The 17387-nt window shown below is 40.0% G+C and overlaps 5 protein-coding genes across 7 annotated transcripts; 4 read left to right on the forward strand and 1 right to left on the reverse strand.

Moving 5' to 3' along the window:
• Positions 1 to 285: 285 nt before the first annotated feature.
• LOC147281721 (ABC transporter G family member 20-like) lies at positions 286 to 3117 on the forward strand. The gene is made up of 2 exons (XM_086248131.1): positions 286 to 1396; positions 1979 to 3117. The coding sequence occupies exons 1-2, from the start codon at positions 286 to 288 to the stop codon at positions 3115 to 3117; spliced, it is 2250 nt and encodes a 749-aa protein (XP_086104257.1).
• Positions 3118 to 5725: 2608 nt separating this feature from the next.
• LOC147281722 (serine/arginine-rich splicing factor RS2Z33-like) lies at positions 5726 to 8957 on the forward strand. Of its 3 annotated transcripts, none has more exons than XM_086246822.1 (7): positions 5726 to 5866; positions 6478 to 6591; positions 7127 to 7166; positions 7299 to 7394; positions 7678 to 7865; positions 7966 to 8061; positions 8394 to 8957. In XM_086246822.1, the coding sequence occupies exons 2-7, from the start codon at positions 6485 to 6487 to the stop codon at positions 8794 to 8796; spliced, it is 930 nt and encodes a 309-aa protein (XP_086102948.1). In that variant the 5' UTR covers positions 5726 to 5866; positions 6478 to 6484; the 3' UTR covers positions 8797 to 8957. The 3 variants fall into 3 exon arrangements, with proteins under 3 accessions (XP_086102948.1, XP_086102949.1, XP_086102950.1); XM_086246823.1 differs by having other exon boundaries at positions 5830 to 5944; XM_086246824.1 differs by having other exon boundaries at positions 5849 to 5866; positions 6888 to 7166.
• A 1473-nt stretch (positions 8958 to 10430) lies between these two features.
• Positions 10431 to 11929, forward strand: LOC147281723 (zinc/iron-chelating domain protein). Its single transcript, XM_086248896.1, has 4 exons — positions 10431 to 10735; positions 10818 to 10896; positions 10983 to 11070; positions 11379 to 11929. The coding sequence occupies exons 1-4, from the start codon at positions 10502 to 10504 to the stop codon at positions 11470 to 11472; spliced, it is 495 nt and encodes a 164-aa protein (XP_086105022.1). The 5' UTR covers positions 10431 to 10501; the 3' UTR covers positions 11473 to 11929.
• A 1272-nt stretch (positions 11930 to 13201) lies between these two features.
• LOC147281724 (uncharacterized) lies at positions 13202 to 14810 on the forward strand. The gene has a single exon (XM_086248990.1). The coding sequence runs from the start codon at positions 14102 to 14104 to the stop codon at positions 14723 to 14725; it is 624 nt and encodes a 207-aa protein (XP_086105116.1). The 5' UTR covers positions 13202 to 14101; the 3' UTR covers positions 14726 to 14810.
• A 145-nt stretch (positions 14811 to 14955) lies between these two features.
• On the reverse strand, positions 14956 to 16990 carry LOC147281725 (valine-tRNA ligase). Its single transcript, XM_086248989.1, has 4 exons — positions 16661 to 16990; positions 16399 to 16577; positions 15994 to 16189; positions 14956 to 15562 (listed from the first exon to the last, which is right to left on the reverse strand). The coding sequence occupies exons 1-4, from the start codon at positions 16737 to 16739 to the stop codon at positions 15327 to 15329; spliced, it is 690 nt and encodes a 229-aa protein (XP_086105115.1). The 5' UTR covers positions 16740 to 16990; the 3' UTR covers positions 14956 to 15326.
• Between the last annotated feature and the right edge of the window lie 397 nt (positions 16991 to 17387).

The raw sequence follows: 17387 nt of genomic DNA on the forward strand, positions 1-17387 counted from the left end.
ATTATTAATATCTAAAACCGTAACTTCTAATCAATATCCTTAAAAATTATATAAGTATTATAATTTAAGTGAATCTTAGACTTGGTATACTATACGTAGAACATGGAGAAATTATTCTAGAACATGAAAGCTGCGGTTGGACACTTCAACTCACCAAACCCTCCCGATCCCCTTTCTATAAATCCCGCGCTCAAAGAGTTTCTGTAACTAGTGACAAACGCTCCTAATATGCCTCCAACGACGTCGCATACATCCACTGCTGCTCTACCAGCTCCAAACAAAACGATGTCGTCCACGGCACCACCACCACCACGAAACGTCGTCGTCTTCAACCACGTCTCAACACCCCAACAACAACCCAACACGGAGCTAAAACAATTCAACCCCTCCAGACCTCCGCGCGTGAACCCCACGCTCGGGGAGCTTCTGAAGTGGGTCGAAGCCGCCCACCAAACAGCTGACGACGATCATCACGTACTTCTCGAGCTCGGCTCCGCTTGCAGCTCCGCGCCGCCGTCGTCGTACCCTTTTGTTCTGTCCTTCACCAATCTCACATACAGCGTCAAAGTCTGCCGCAAAATGACGTTACTGCCACCGTGCTTCAGCACCAAAACGCAGACGCCGGAGGGTAAAATGGGAAATAACCCAAACACCAAGATTTTACTGAACAACATCTCCGGCGAGGCCAGAGAAGGCGAGCTCATGGCGGTTCTCGGAGCAAGTGGGTCCGGCAAATCGACCCTCATCGACGCCCTCGCCGATCGAATCTCCAAAGACAGCTTAAAAGGCTCGATCACACTCAACGGCGAGACCCTAAACTCGAGACTCGCGAAAGTGATCTCAGCTTACGTCATGCAAGACGACCTCCTCTTCCCAATGCTCACAGTCGAAGAGACTCTCATGTTCTCCGCCGAGTTCCGACTCCCCCGCTCGCTCTCCAAGTCCAAGAAGAAAACTCGAGTGCAGGCTCTCATTGATCAACTGGGTCTCCGGAACGCCGCCAAGACCGTCATCGGCGACGAGGGCCACCGCGGCGTCTCCGGCGGAGAACGGCGGAGGGTCTCGATCGGGATTGATATAATTCACGACCCCATTGTTTTGTTTCTTGATGAGCCCACCTCGGGGCTCGACTCGACCAGTGCTTTCATGGTGGTCAAGGTTTTGCAGAGGATCGCGCAGAGTGGGAGCATTGTGGTCATGTCGATTCATCAGCCGAGTTATAGAATACTTGGCCTGTTGGACCGGTTGATATTTCTGTCGCATGGACAGACCGTGTACGGTGGCTCTCCGGCGAATCTTCCGCTGTTTTTCGGGGAGTTCGGCCGTCCGATCCCCGAAACCGAGAACCGAACCGAGTTCGCGCTTGACCTTATCAGAGAACTCGAGGAAACCCCAGGTTCAATTTTGATCGTCTTTTGAAATTTTCTCCGTTTTTCTTTTAACTAATTTTCCGAAATATTTGCTATTAATATTTTCTGTGCGGGTAAAATAACGCCTTTTTGATGTGTTTTTTTTTTTTTTTAAGTATTTTGAACTCAGGAAATTAAATTTAGAGTATGTAGTGAAAAGATAATTATTTACTAAAAAATTCAATATATTTCTCTCATAATATTTTGTTGATATTTTTGTGGATATTTCTACATTTTCAAACCTTCAAAATAGAGTCATCGAATTTAGTTGTTTATAATTATAACATATTGTGCTTGCATAAAAAATAAGCTGGTTAATTAAGCTCTTTCAGTCTAGAATTTAGTGTTTAAAACATGTATTAAATAAATAAATTTAGAATGATGTAATTATAAACATATAATATAAGCTAGCTTACAATAAACAGTAGTTACAGAACATTAATTTGGACACCAGCGAACTAGTGGTAGTTGTGTGTTTATAATCTAATGAAATGTTTAGTATTATTTGGTTTGAAATACTAAATATTTTGATTAAGATAATTTGTTGTTAACATATATGCATGCATCAGGTGGAACTAGAAGCTTGGTGGAATTCAACAAGTCCTGGCAGGCCACGAAAAAGCAAGGCAAAGATGAAAAGACGAACAGTATTGGCACAACCCCAAAGCTGTCTCTGAAAGACGCAATCAGCGCCAGCATTTCCCGCGGGAAACTGGTCTCCGGCGCCGGCGCGCCAACGGACTCCAGCAACAACTCCGTCCCGACCTTCGCGAATCCGATCTGGACCGAAATGGTGGTGATCTCGAAGCGGTCCCTGACGAACTCTCGGCGCATGCCGGAGCTGTTGGGCATCCGATTCGGCGCCGTTTTGGTGACGGGAGTGATCCTGGCCACCATGTTCTGGCAGCTGGACAACTCCCCGAAGGGCGTGGAAGAGCGGCTCGGGTTCTTCGCCTTCGCCATGTCCACCACCTTCTACACGTGCGCCGAGGCCATCCCCGTCTTCCTCCAAGAACGCTACATCTTCATGCGAGAGACTGCCTACAATGCCTACCGCCGCTCCTCTTATGTTCTTGCTCACTCTCTAATCTCCATTCCCTCTTTGCTTTTTCTCTCTTTGACTTTTGCCGCCACCACCTTTTGGGCCGTGGGCCTCGCTGGTGGGCCTTCCGGCTTTTTGTTTTTCTTTTTGACAATCTGCTCGGCCTTTTGGGCCGGCAGCTCCTTTGTCACCTTCCTATCCGGGGTCGTCACCCATGTCATGTTGGGCTACACGGTTGTCGTCGCCATTTTGGCCTATTTTCTTCTCTTTAGTGGCTTCTTCATATCCCGAGATCGAATCCCCATCTACTGGATTTGGTTCCATTACATTTCTCTCGTTAAGTACCCCTACGAGGGTGTCTTGCAAAACGAGTTCCAAGACCCCCTCAAGTGTTTTGTGAGGGGGGCCCAGATGTTCGACAACACGCCACTGGGTGCCGTCCCAGTGGCGATGAAGTTGAAGCTGCTCAAGACCATGAGCACCACTCTAGGGATCAACATTACGGGGTCCACTTGCGTCACCACCGGAGCCGATATACTCAAGCACCAGGGGATCACGGATTTAAGCAAATGGAATTGCTTCTGGGTCACCATAGCCTGGGGGTTCTTCTTTAGGGTTCTGTTTTATTTTAGTTTGTTGTTGGGGAGCAAGAATAAGAGGAGCTAATTCATGATAACATCAAGGTTGCCAATGTGAGGGGTACAAATTAATATTACATGTCACAGACATATAGTTGTTGGTCTTTGTTAATTCAGTGTATAATTGTAAGTTATTATACTTTATATATACATATGTTTGTTTCATGCATTTTGGTGATACACACATGGAGCTTTGCCTTCAGTTTATGAGCTCTGTATTGGATTTCTTCATTTATTGACCATTCGTTGACTCAGTAATATGACATGATTTCACATTTGTTTTGCAAACTAATTTTGGTTGTCAATGTATAATAAAAAAATTATTTGTATCACATTTCATCAACAAATTAAATCAAATCAATCAGAAATTGTTTAGTTATATAATTGTTGTCAATTAATTAAAAAAAATCTAACGATTTTCAATTAAAGAGTAATTTTTTTACCAAACCGTTGATTTTTTATATTTAATTGACAACAGTTATATAACAAAACGATTTTCGATTGATTTGATTTTTTGCAGAAATAATCTTTAATATGTTATCTAAAAATTGAATGATTCTAATTATACGCTGATATTGCTGAAATCATAATTTAGAGAGGTGGGGTGACCCAAGTATTGTTCATAAGTTTATCAACTATAATTGGCATACCACTGATTTATCATCCAAAAAGATAAACACTTGTGTTTTTATGTTATAGAACAAAAAGCAACACCAATCGTCTTGTGTATTGGGCCTTGAGCCTCTATTGTAACAAAAAAAAATATTGATTGCCAACTGCATTAATAATTGTCAAATAATTGATGAGCGATCGATACTTACATCAAGCGTTCAATGATCTAAGATATGTACAGAAATCCTCCTTAATGTTACGAAAGTTAGTTACCCTTATCGTCCTTTTAAGTAATTTCATGAGCTCATAATCCCTTGGGAGAGTAATAAATTATTTTCTCTTTTTTGCTGAGAATCTTCATAACCAGTTTTTTTTTGTCGAAAACTAGTTCTTAATTAGTGAGTTTCAAGCTTTTAGCCTGATGCTTTCCCGAGCTTGGGCCGAAAAACTAGTATCCCACCTGCTACTTGTAGTAAGTCAGGTAGGCCAAGGCCTATTCAACTCAAGCCCATTTTATGGGACTATTTTACTATAATAAAGTAACATATTCAATAAAATAATAACACATAAGTGAAGAAAAAAAATTGAGACTCTCAGTATTTTCTATTTTACTAACACCACACACGCTCTCCCCCACGCACATTAAACTATATAGCCTAAGCCTTAGATTAACAAAAGTGTCATATAATTCAATTTTGGGTGCCGTTATTCAAATTTAATTTTTTTATTAATAGTTCCAATAATTTAATAAAATGTAAATACATATTTTTTTCATAATGTAAATTCCAATGAAGACATACTAATTTTTTTTTAAAAAAACTTCATTTCAATCAAACCCATCGTCCGTCCCCACCAGGAGCAACTTAGCCCCCCACCACCTCCCTCTAGTCTGCCAACCAACAGCCCTCCATCCGATCATCTCACTGCCGCGATAAGACGGGCAGTACCCTCTCCTCCATTGAATAGCGGCACCCATAATATTATTACTATTGGGCTTATCATATTAAGATATATTCTTTTACACTGTGTAATTGTTTTTGCAAATTTTCATTTAACCATTGTTTGATTATACTCGAGGCCAAAAAGGCCATTCGAGGGGGTTCGGTCGGTTGCTGGTTTGGGGTTCTCGGTTCAGTAATCGGACCGAACCCACCCCTAATCACCACCCCAAAATTGAGTTATTTTCATTAAATAAAAAAAATACCTCTTCCTCCTCCATTTTCCTTCTGTTCCTTTCTCTCTGTAATTTCCTACAGATACTTAAAAAAAAAAAAAAAAAAAAAGGCAGCCAAATATCATTACCCCATGATCTGCGTATGGCATAGATACCCCCAAAAGAGAAACCATCATTACTGTTGGAACTCCAGTAGTCTCTCTCCTCCAAAAGAGAAATCCAGCAGTCGTTTTGGTTTGATTGGGCTGGACTAAGTTATATTAATAAGCCCAGGGTCGGCGTGTAGGCCAAATTATATAGACAACTGTATCAAAGTTTATAAATTTATATATTTTTTATATAAATGTATATAAATGTATTATAGAAAGCTATTTTAGGATATAAAAATGTATAAAATTTAATATTTAAATTAAATATTATATATATTTGGTTCAGTTCGATAAATTGACGATTCTAGGATCTGAGAACTAAAACTAGAACCGAACATACAGGTTCGGTTGACAAATCAATATCTCGGTACGGTTATTTTTGACATCAATTAAAACGATTTCGGATACAATTTTGATTTTTCGATCAAATCAACCCAGCCCAGTGGTGATGGTGGTAGGTGGTGGTGTTGGTATAGAGAGCATGAATAGATAGAAAGTAGTGGCACATGTGATTTGGTTTTGGTAAAAGTTTTTTTGAAAAAATTATTGGTTGTAAAATAAATTTTTATAATTAATTTGATAGTTGAGTACTTGAGTGTAAATAATAGGAAATAGTGGAGATAAAAATAAAATAATTGGGTTTAAATAGTGGTACCCTTCAATTTTTTGTATTTATTTTATCTGCTCAAATCCCAACCCTTGGATTAACAAAAGTGCATCCTGGCCGTCAAACCTGTCGGTTCGCTCTATAAATCACAAGGACAGAATCTTCTCTTTTCTCTCTGTGTTCCGAAAGTGTTACTAGGTTAAATCGAATTTTGGGGATTTATTTACCTGTCAAGGTACGAACTTTAACAATTTTACGTTAAATTTAAATAAGGATTTTGTTTAGGGCTTTTTCCTTTAATATTCACTCGCAGGTCAGTGAGTTTACGAAGATTTTTTTATTTGAAATTTTTTATCTTTTGGGTTTTTATTAGATTTGTGTGTGTATGTGCGATATATTGATTTTGACTTTATATATTGAGCTAGAGATTAATAGATCTTGGTTTGTTTGTTAAGTTGAGTACAGATGTAATTAGGGCTGCTTGGTTGTTGTTTTTGAAAGTTTAATAAGAATTTTGCTCCCCAATTTTTTATTTTTGAGGGGTTCGTTGTTGGATTATTCAAGATGAAGAATTTGTGCTTTAGAGAGTGCAAAATTTAATAGGTTCCATTTGAATTTTAAAGATGCTCAAACGAGCCCTAATTTGTGCATCCTAATTTCTCAACTGAATTAATGAGTTGGGTCCGAAATAATTGCATTGGAGTGTTTCTAGAATTTTCACTGATTAATACAAAACTGAAATTGTTGAGATGTTCTAGTGTCTAATATTCCCCTTTTATTTATAATGCTTGAAAATAGTAGCAAGGTTTCCCATTGGTGTTTACAATGTTTATTATTTTGATTCAGCCTGAAAATGCCTCGTTATGATGATCGATATGGAAGTACGCGTCTCTATGTTGGCCGCTTATCTTCACGCACGCGATCACGTGACCTGGAGCGCCTGTTCAACAGATATGGAAGGTAATCACTTGTTTTATTGCAGAATTTGTGTCAAGTGACAAACCCATCTTCTATGCAATCTATATGGAATCACAGTTATGCGTCTTATGAATTGAAATATAATGGAAAACTAATTGATTGAATCATTATTTAGTTGTGAGGGCTGTCAGATTTTTCCACCAAAATTGTTGGGGACATTTGGTTCCTGCCAAGCTTGCTTTTATGCTTGGTTTAATGTAGCTTTTCATCATCTTGTGTGTGGGGAGCTTTTTTCCCCAAGGTGTTGTGTTTTCTTAACTTGAATGATCTTGTTGAAGGTTTCTGGGGTTTGGCCTTACTTGGAGGTCTTTGGTGGGAGGGTGGCCTTGGTGGAATTGGTGGAAATTCTTGCCGAGTTTATAGGAGACTTTGGCGATTCTTTCTGTAGTCTTATAGCGTGTTTTTATGCAAATGGCAACAATCTCAATCTGGTGTTTAGTTCGTCTGTGACGGGCGAAGTATCATACACTTGAAGTACTTAAGTAATGATAGGCTTACTGTTTCTGGCAACACGCAGAGTACGAGATGTGGACATGAAGCGAGAGTTTGCATTTGTTGTAAGTTTTTCTTGCTTTTTGTTATTAATTCTTTTGGTTATAATGTTATATGCTTGATAACCTGCTTGTGCAACATATAACCCAAATATGGGGTCACCTTTGTTGGTTTCTGCTCTCACCTCTTGTTAACAGGAATTTAGTGATCCTCGAGATGCTGATGACGCCAGATACAGCTTAGATGGTCGGGAATTTGATGGAAGTCGTCTCATTGTGGAATTTGCGAAGGGGGTAAAGCTTTTAAGCTGAATGTTGTTTTCCGAGTCAAATACATATGCATGTTTTAGTGTGTATTGTTATAAGTTGAATGAAAATGCTTCTTGTAGTTTCATGGTTTCATACCAGCCAGGGTGTAAATTGTATGGGCATTTTAGGTATTATGGAAATGATTGTTATTCTTTTTGTGCTCCCAGCCTCCTTGCTTCTTTCCACTGTATATTATTGTGTTAGTGTTCTCAGGTTGTTTAGTTATTTCGTCAAACTGATTTGTTCTTTCATTTGTTACTTGGAGTAGGGACCACGTGGTTCCCGGGAATATTTGGGCAGAGGTCCTCCTCCTGGATCTGGACGCTGCTTTAATTGTGGCATTGATGGCCACTGGGCTCGTGATTGCAAGGCTGGGGACTGGAAGAATAAATGCTATCGCTGTGGAGAAAGAGGCCATATAGAAAGGCAGTGCAAAAATAGTCCCAAGGAATTAAGGTAATTACTTTTATCATTGCTGTTTTTCTTTCCACCCCTCTCCCTGTCTTTATCGATGAATCATTGTAGCAGCTTCCTCATTGTTCAAATTATATTGTAGACGCGGGCGGAGTCGTTCACGATCACCGGTTGGGTCACGTTCTCCTCGCCGTGGCAGAAGCCGTAGCCCAAGTTACAGCCGAAGCCGCAGCTATAGGTCAGTTTGCTCTTGATCCTGATATTGTATGATATTATAGTGTGCCATTGGATGTATTTGTAATTTTGGCATTGCTGACATTCAACTGTTAAAACATATGTTTATTATAGCGAATCACAATATGAATGCTGTTTAGAGGCATGTTGTCAATTGTGCTTCTTTATTTGAGGAAAAAAAAATTGAGGAGAAGCACCTCCTCATTTTTAAGTAGCCTTAATCCTGAGGGGAAATGGTCTACAAGTTCAGACTCAGATGCATGATGTATCTTGAAATATATATATATATATTTATTTATTTCGATTTATTAACTGGATCACTTTGTGGGTTGCCAGCCGATCAAGATCCCCACCAAGGAGAGGGCGCAATGACAGATCACTGAGTCCTTATAGGAGCCCCGATCTGAGGAAGAGTCCAGTGCCTTCAAAGGGGAGGAAGCGCAGTCTAACACCTGATGTGCCCCATGGGAGAGGCAGCCCTTCCCCCAGACATGGTAGATTGGCCACACGGCAAGAGGGTTCTGAGTACAGTGGTAGCCCTAGGGGAAAGAGCTTAAGCCCTGTTAGCCCTAGGGCAAAGAGCAGAAGTCCTATAAGCCCTGAGAGAGACAGCCCTGTTGGTGGAAGGTATCCAAGTCCTGAAGTGAATGGTCGCAGCCCCAGCCCAAGGGAGGATAGGAGCCCTGTTGATGATGATGATGACAACCGCCGCTCTCCAAGAGGAAGTGAGTCACCCTAGGGTGCTTAGGAAAATAGAATTTGTTCTCTTGGACAAACTTTGAGTGTGCAATACCCAATTTATTTTTCCCTGCTTGTTCTATGTGGATATTCGACTTGCTTGTTTGATTTATATATTTATAAAATTTTAGAACTTGTGAAGTTATAAATTTCGTTAACCTATCTTAAAACTAGTCTGAGATTCTTTTTCTTAATCCTCTTTAGGTTTTTGAGGGTGTGGGAGTAATAATACCAAGTGATTTGCAAAACCTGGTATTGGGAGGGGCAAGAGCCCAGGTGGCAGGTGGCACTTGTACTTACCAATCCTATAGCCGCCTCCTTCCCCTCCCCTTTGTGGCTTTGTGATTTGCAGTTTTGTCCCAAAACTTGGTTCTGCTGACAGACATTGTTAGCAACAATAACCGATTCTTCTTGGGAAGTCAGGGTTTTCTGTTAAATTTATGGAAAATCGTACATGGCTGGTGTTACTACAGTATACGATTGGTTATAGCCTTATAGGTTTGTCAAAGAGATGATGGTGTTTCTCGTGCTCATAGCAATCAAAGCAAAACAACCTGCAAGTTAAGTCACAGTGGAGCACCAAGCATGGAAATCTTACTATTAAAACTAATGGCAGATAAATTAATGCTCATCTCTGCCACAGTGCACGAGTGTTTTGAATCAACACGCACCATAAGACGAGGTCTTCTCCAATTTGGGACACAGACTGCGGAATCATTGCAGAATGTGAGTGTTCCAATGCTCGGTGCGTGCTACCCAAACGCTCATTCACATCTTGCAATGATTTCGCATTTTTTTGTTACAAAACTGTTCATAATAACAAGGACGATCTAACGGCATCAATAAAAATAATATATGGTTTATAGGTTTGGTAATTCGGTGTAATTAAACATTATTTTGTGGCCAAAGAAGAGACGCTATATTTTTATTATTTTCTTTTCCAAGGAGTAATTGGTCTATTTGTTGAACGAGGGACAAACCCAGTAAGGCCCCGTTTGGGATTGCGGTGGAAGACCCAAAAGCTGTTATGGATGACAATTCTCAATCACCTACAGCAGTTTTGGTGTTTGGTAAAAAAATTAAAAACAGTTTTTTCCCACAATTCTTAACTTCCCACAACAAAAACAGAAAACAGGTTTCTAGGTGCTTTTGAAAGCTGCAGTGAATCACAGCAACAATGAATATTTTATTTTACCCATAATATCCTCATTGATTTCTATATTTTTAATTTGTTTATTTTAAATTAAAAAATATGTCAATTGTTAGTTATATTTTATATTGTGATAATTAATTATGATATTTTATTTGCATGATTAAAATTATAATATACCTAAAAAAATAATAGACATAGTTATTTAATAATGTTGTTCTTAGAAAAATTAATGCTAATAAAAATTCGTAGCCAAAAATTTAAAAAACAAGTAAAACACATTTTATTTTTACCAAACAAATAAGTGAAAGACACTTTTAGCATCATGTCTATTTTAGTAATTATACACAGTCACAACACTTTTACATTAACATTTACCAAACACTTTCATATTCAGCACTTTTGAAAACATACTTTACCAAACACTTAGCTGCTTTACTTTACAGCTGTTCACACGTAAACTAGCCCTAAGTGGATAATATATGCAGACTTTGGTCTAGCAACAAAAACAAACCCAAACCACCGCCATCGTTGAAACTTGTTATCCACAAATTCAATGTCAAACGCAGTGACTTTGCCCTGTCTCGGCATAGTGAGCATGGCACGGCCGCCACGGCAGGCGGCGAAGACAAAAACAAAGCAAAGCCCGACGACGAGCGTCGGGTTCGGGAGGCAGAGAAAGGAGGAGTCCTGGCAGTGCGTGGAGGGCTGCGGAGCTTGCTGCAAGCTCGACAAGGGTCCCTCTTTTGCTACCCCTGAAGAGATCCTCAATGACCCTTCTGACATTGAGGTCTGTCTTCTTCAACAAATGAAAATCTTCCATTCATATCATTGCTTTTGGAAATTTGGAATTCATTTTGTGTATGTTTCAGCTTTACAGAAGTATGGTGGGTGAAGATGGGTGGTGTGTGCACTTTGAGAAGAGCACACGCAAGTGCTCCATTTACAATGGTGTGTACAACTCAACTTTACTTAGTAGCCTTCTTGTCTTGGTTTGAATTCTTATACACCAAATGGGTATGGACTTGTTTTCCCAGAACGTCCATATTTTTGTCGTGTGGAGGCAGATGTGTTTCAGTCATTGTTTGGGATTAGCAACAAGAAATTCAACAAGGAGGCATGCAGGTTGTGATCTATTTTTCATTTTTGTTAAAGTACTGTAGATTTTTGTTAAACTATTTGAAGCAAGGAGCAGTTTTGTTTTGCCTGTTTTGCATGTTATGCTGTTTTAATCCGGATCGTCTAATAGGTGAGATCATATCTAAATGTGCATCACTGATTGAGAGTCTGTCAACATTACTTGAATGCACGCAATAGTGATTGAGAGTTTGACAATATAACATCTATTACTATTTGACTAAAAAACATTTACCCATTTCCCCATTTCCCTTCAAGTGAGTAGCATGATGGTTTGGTTTCATTCATGTCTGTAGAAGCTGCAGGGACACCATCAAGTCTGTTTATGGTCCCCATTCCAAGGAGTTGGATAACTTCAATCGCGCAGTAGTGAGCTCCAGCACTAGTTAAATCATTGCAGTTTGCATTCATAATTGTGACAGGCTTCAGTCCAGTTCCAGTAAGGTGAAGGTTTTCAACCAAGAACAATATATGCAATAGGCTTTCAAGCATGCAGGTATCCCATTCAGCAACAACATCATAACTGCTATAATCGATTTTGGCAAGATTCAATTGTGATGGACCTTCAATTCCTGACTCAGTTGTGTGGAAAATCTCACTTTACTGAGTCTATGCCAGTCTTCTTCAGCACCTGCAGAGTTTAAGACAAGGAATAGGCTCATCCAAAGTCACAATCTAATGTGCTTTCCAAAGTGCTTATTTGACTGTTGAACATTTCTGTAACAATGTTGAGGCCTCCCCAATTATGGACTTGTGTTTTACTTTATGGTCCTACCTTAGAAAATTTTGTACCAAAAACCATCTTCAAATGATTGATTATGCAGAAAGAACTCAACTTGCTTATTAAGCTACTGTTTGTTCTTTTCATTTTCTAAATTAGTGGCGTTAACCATTAATAAGCTTCACCTACAATCTACAAGACTACATCTATTTAACATTAATGTCATACTTCCTATAAACAAAAATATCATGCATACTCCATGGCCAAAAAAAAATGTCATGCATGCTTATCACACAATATTACTAGTGGTCTAATTCTTGAAATTATATTCTAAGCTTGGTCAAGTTTTGACCATATTTGTTTGAAAATTCTATATTCAATCGTCCACACATGCATGAATGATTTTGGGCTGTTGATTATAATAAGCCCCAATGTGCAGGACCCACCAATCATCAGCTCAAATTTGTTGATTGTGGCTAGTATAGCTCTAGCTCTAAGCAGTAAGCACCCTCAATTACAATTAAACAAAGGGGTCAGCAGATTAAGCTCAGAGTGATATAAGCCTGAGAAAATTGTGCGGACATATGACCTGTAGACCAGTAAAAAACTCTCAAACTCGGTCCAAGTCCACCAGAGAGTCTGTTAAAGCCGTTATTCAAGAACATTCTTCACCACCACTCATCCAATTCAAGAACCTTTCTTCAGAGACTTTGGTCACCCCTCTCTCTCTCTCTCTCTCTCTCTCTCTCCAAAATGGCAATGCTGATGATCTCACAAACTTCAACCATGCTACTCCTTGTAGCCTTCTTGGCAGTCACTCCCACCACCATTGAAGCACTCTGCTCAGACGCCATGCTCACTTCTCTCTCCTCCGCCGGATTCGCACTCTTTGCTCACGCCCTGCACTCCCACAACCTCCCCGCCGCCGCTGCCGCCCCCGCCACCGTCACCTGCTTCGTGCCACCCGACACCGCCTTCTTAGGTCAACCCATCAACCCCAACACCCTCCACTCTCACATCTACACCGCCGGAGCTCTGCCTTACCATGCCCTCATCAAACTTCCAGCCAACACCACCCTCCCCACTCTCCACCGCAACACAACGCTTGCTTTCGGCTCCGATGGCAAGAGGGTCTCCTTCAATCACGTTCTTGTGGTCGCCCCAAATCTCCACGTTGACGATTCTTGCGTTGTTCATGGCGTTGAAGGGCCATTGGTTCCAATCCCATCGTCAATGGATGACCATGACCACCATCCGAGCCCAAGAGCCAAGACTGTTGTGCCAAAGCATCGGGGCCGTCGATTTGCAGAGTTTGTCAGGTTCATTCGTCGAGCGCACCCTCCAGTTCTTGTTGATAGGGATCAAGACACGAATCTTCCATGAGAATTTGTGAAAATCTTGGCAATTGGGTTTCTTTGTTACTGGTGGTAGTGAGCTTTTTGCTGTTGCATTAACTTCGATTTTGTTTGTTAATCATTGTGATTTAGGTAGTCATTGTTTGAGATTTAGGTGGTTCTTGGTGAAATTGGCTTTCACTTGTTTCTGTCAAGTTGGTTTATGTCAATCTAGAATTCTACACAATTTCATGTTACAGATTCCATTTATGGTGGAATTAGATAAGCTGTGTAATTGTAAAACCCAATGAAATATACCATTTTGGAGTTTTGACAAACCAATTTCTTCCTTGGCTTCATTAGAAATCTCATAATTCATGGACAGGAATTGAGGAGCACGCACATTCATAGCAAGAGTTCAAGTCTCACCTTTCCTATCTTCTAAATCAAAAAGGAAAAAAAGAAACGGACTGAGATTTTTGCAAGCTAATGGAATTTTAAGGAGGAATAGAAAGGCTTTCCCAGCAAGTGGAAGCTGTGACCTTTTTCTCAGTGACTCATGATTGGATAAGATTATGCTCTGCCGACCAATTCTCTAATGCCATCTTTTCTTCTTCTTTTTCATACAAAAAGAGATTCCATTCAAGAAGGGATTAGTAGGTAACCAAATTCATGGCATTTATGACAGAATTCAGAGATTAAAATGGAATTTCATCAATATGTGGGTTGTGCTGGACTGCCTCAGATTCTTATTCCCTTTTCTTTACTTTTACAAGAAACAACCTTTCCCACAGAATATAATATGCCTTGGCCTTTCCTTGATATCCCAACTCTAAATGCTTCCTATAACAGAATAGTTTTCCATGTCTAGAGGGGAGTAGTTAAGTTGCCGAGAGACATTGTGCAAAGTTCAAGCTGTGTTGGAGCTTGAACATTATCGGGGACGATCCACTCTGGTTTTGATATGGAGGAGAGACAAGTCATTGACAACCACCTCGATCCATATGATGGTAGTTACCATATTTCTGGCAATGATGAACATCTATCACCAGATGCAATATCGTATCCTTGCCCTTTCTTCAACCCCAATTCTTCCCAGGAGGAACTTCTTCATGGTTTGGTATCTTCATCATGTGGGACAGAAGAGGCTGATTTCTCAAGCAGTCCCTGGAATGAAAATGAACTTGCTGAGGAGACTTATGAGAGAGATCACTTACCATATTATGGCTGTGGAAATTGGCTGACAGAATTTGAGTACTCCTTCAGTGACTGTTGGGGAGATGGTTACCTCTCCCTGGGCAATGGAATTCACAACAATGAAGGTGGCAGTGTGTTGGAGAAGATAGAAGACTCCAGGCAAAGTGAGCAACAGGATGAAAGTCATTTTAGGCATGAAGAAGTCACACAAGAAGACTACCCTGCTTGTGATTCTAATCCTTGGTCCTATGATTCTTGGTTTGCACATGGAGGGAAAGCTAATTCTCATGATTACAATGGGCAAAAGACCAGGATTACACCTTCCTATGGCCTGCCGGAGATCGGAGTTTGTGAGAGTATTTTCGGCTACTGGCCTTGCTTGTATCGATAAGACTCAAAGACATGTAGTGAACATCTAGGAACAATGATTTGGTGAGCAATGATTGCAACATTTTCCCTAGCAAAGCTATTGTTCTAAACCTCTTTTAATTTGTGGCCAAAAAAAAATAAAAAAAAAATACCTATTTTAATTTGGATGCTTATTCAGGTCCAATAGCAAGCTTTTGTTTTCCCCTTCAATTGCAAAATGTGTTTAGATATAGAATTGATAATCCCAAGGGGAGGCAGATAGGAGTAGATTAGCATCTAAGTCCATTGGCAATTTCATGAATTGCTTCAAGAACTTTTTCCAGTAATTTACAGTCACATAATTATAACCCTTGTGATCATGAAATTTCTGTCCGTCTCTTTCATTTGTACATCACACAATATCAATACAACTGTAAATTTCAACATTGTTCCTAACAAAGCCATGCAGCCACCAACAGAACTGGTTCATATCTGGTCACCTCAAGAACATATGCAGAGTAAAATATTGCACAAATTGTTTCTAACTTTTTTTTCCTTTTCTATTTTTCCCTCTTCACAACAGCAAAACTTATGTAAGATCAACTTACAGTAAAGAAGGTAATCATGTTAATTAACTATTATAATCATATTACATGGTCAAGCCCCAATTCATCTTCAATATCATCCCCATCTTCAAACAGCTTTAGAAACCGAGCCTGATCTTGCTGTCTCTTCTTCTTTTGCCAGTACTTGTATGCAACTACGGCTCCAAAAATACACGCAGCTAAAACAGCAACAACGATTAATATCACTAGAGCAATATGCAATCCCTTTCCCTTTTCTTCTTTATGTGACTGGGCAGCGGTGGTGGAATTAGAATCTGCAAACATGTAGCAAAAAGAGATTACAATTACAAGTTGAAACTAGATACAAAGTAGCTTTGAGAATTCACAAACTATCTGCATGCATGCCAACAAGTGCCCAAATTAGCATTTGCACATGTTGTGAATTCATTCAACTGGTAGCCCAGTTGGTAATTAAGTAATGTGAAATGAAGGCAACAGCATCCCGAAGAGACGAAAATTCCCACATTATCGAATGCATTCAACAAAAATTACGAATCATGCAGAGCCATTCAACAGCATTTGAGTAACTTATATCAAAATATCATTGATTGTAGCCAGAAGGCCCAGAAATAGTATTTATTATGGTAGTTCTGACCAGTTTAAGCACAAAACTCCTTGTCATCCCAATCTGGGCATGAGGGAAATGAGTTCAAAAAGTTCAATTTGAGTAGAGACTATCACTCACCTGAAGGAGATACACACTTGGAACACACAAACGTAGCGTTGAATTCCTTGTCCTTGAATCGAATGTATTTTCCATCAGGACCATCGAAGTCAGAAGGACATAACTCCCACTCATCAAATTTGTCATCGGTTTTAAAGGTGTCCTCCTCATACAATCCACATCGCTTGCACTTTCTACCAGAAACCTCTGTCAGTGGCTGCAATCATGAAAAAAAAAAAAATTCATAACCCCATTAGAAAACTACCCAATTGAAGCTCAAAAAAACAGCTTTTCAACAACACACAACACCATTAATCAGGTGAGAGTTTGCAATTCTGAATTACAGTTGCATAACAATAATATGCTTGTAAAATATCAGAGTGGATTATATAGAAAATTGAAATTTTGGGGTGGGCAAAATCTCACCTGCCAAGACTCTTGGCCGTTGAATTTATACAAGGCGTGCTTTTCCTTCACGTCCGGCAACATCGTCTTGTTCTCCCCTTTGCATTTGAAATACACAATCGGGTTCACCGCCTTTAACAACTCGTGCGTGTTGTATATCTCAATCGAATCCAGTGTCACGATCGCCGATAATATACATCCTGCGTCCACAAAACAATTCAATTTCCCAATAAACGTACGTAAAAGTATACATAGTCTTTTGTTTGTTTCTGAGAAAATTTACCTGGCAAGCAGCTGAGAAACACGCAAAAGGCGAGAAATTTGATAGACGCCCTCGAATTCGGCGGCTTCCGAATCGGCATGGCCAGAATTTATTGAGATTTAATTGCGTTTTTCCGAAATTTCGGAGTGCAGAGAACGTGCGTGCCTTAGAAGATGATCGGACAGAGAAACGGCGGGAGTGCGCACTACGCACCTCTCTCCTTTTCTCTCTATTGGGTATAACCGATATACCACGACGACGACGAGGGCAATTTCGTCAAAGAAAAAAAGAAGAGTTGTTGTGGCGGTGGTTCTCTGGTTCGAATATTTTGTTTTCGTGCTTGAAGAGGAGAAGAGAAGACCAAGCGCGGTTTGACCGCGACCGGTTCGCGCTACGGAGTTGACATCTCTACTACGCTGGGTGCGCAGTACGCATAACTTCCAGATCGTGCCACGTGGATTATTTTTATTACTGGGTTGGTGCGTATTGCTGGTCTGGCCCGAGTATAGCCCAAGTGTAGTTCTACACGGTTGGCCCAATCCTTTTTATTTTATTTTTCCTAAGTATGTATAGTCTCCAACCCAATTTATTTTCAACCCTTAACGCAGAGCATTAGCCCGACCCACGCCATAATGCTAGTTTTAGAAACAAAAAATGATAATTCGAAATATGTTAACTAAAATGTAGAAATAATCTTATCTGAAATAACCAGTTCGATCATGAGTTTCCACTTTTGAAATAAGAGATA

This window comes from Dryas octopetala, chromosome 6, assembly GCF_963921425.1.
Source record: "Dryas octopetala chromosome 6, drDryOcto1.1, whole genome shotgun sequence".
NCBI classification, from domain to species: Eukaryota; Viridiplantae; Streptophyta; class Magnoliopsida; order Rosales; family Rosaceae; genus Dryas; species Dryas octopetala.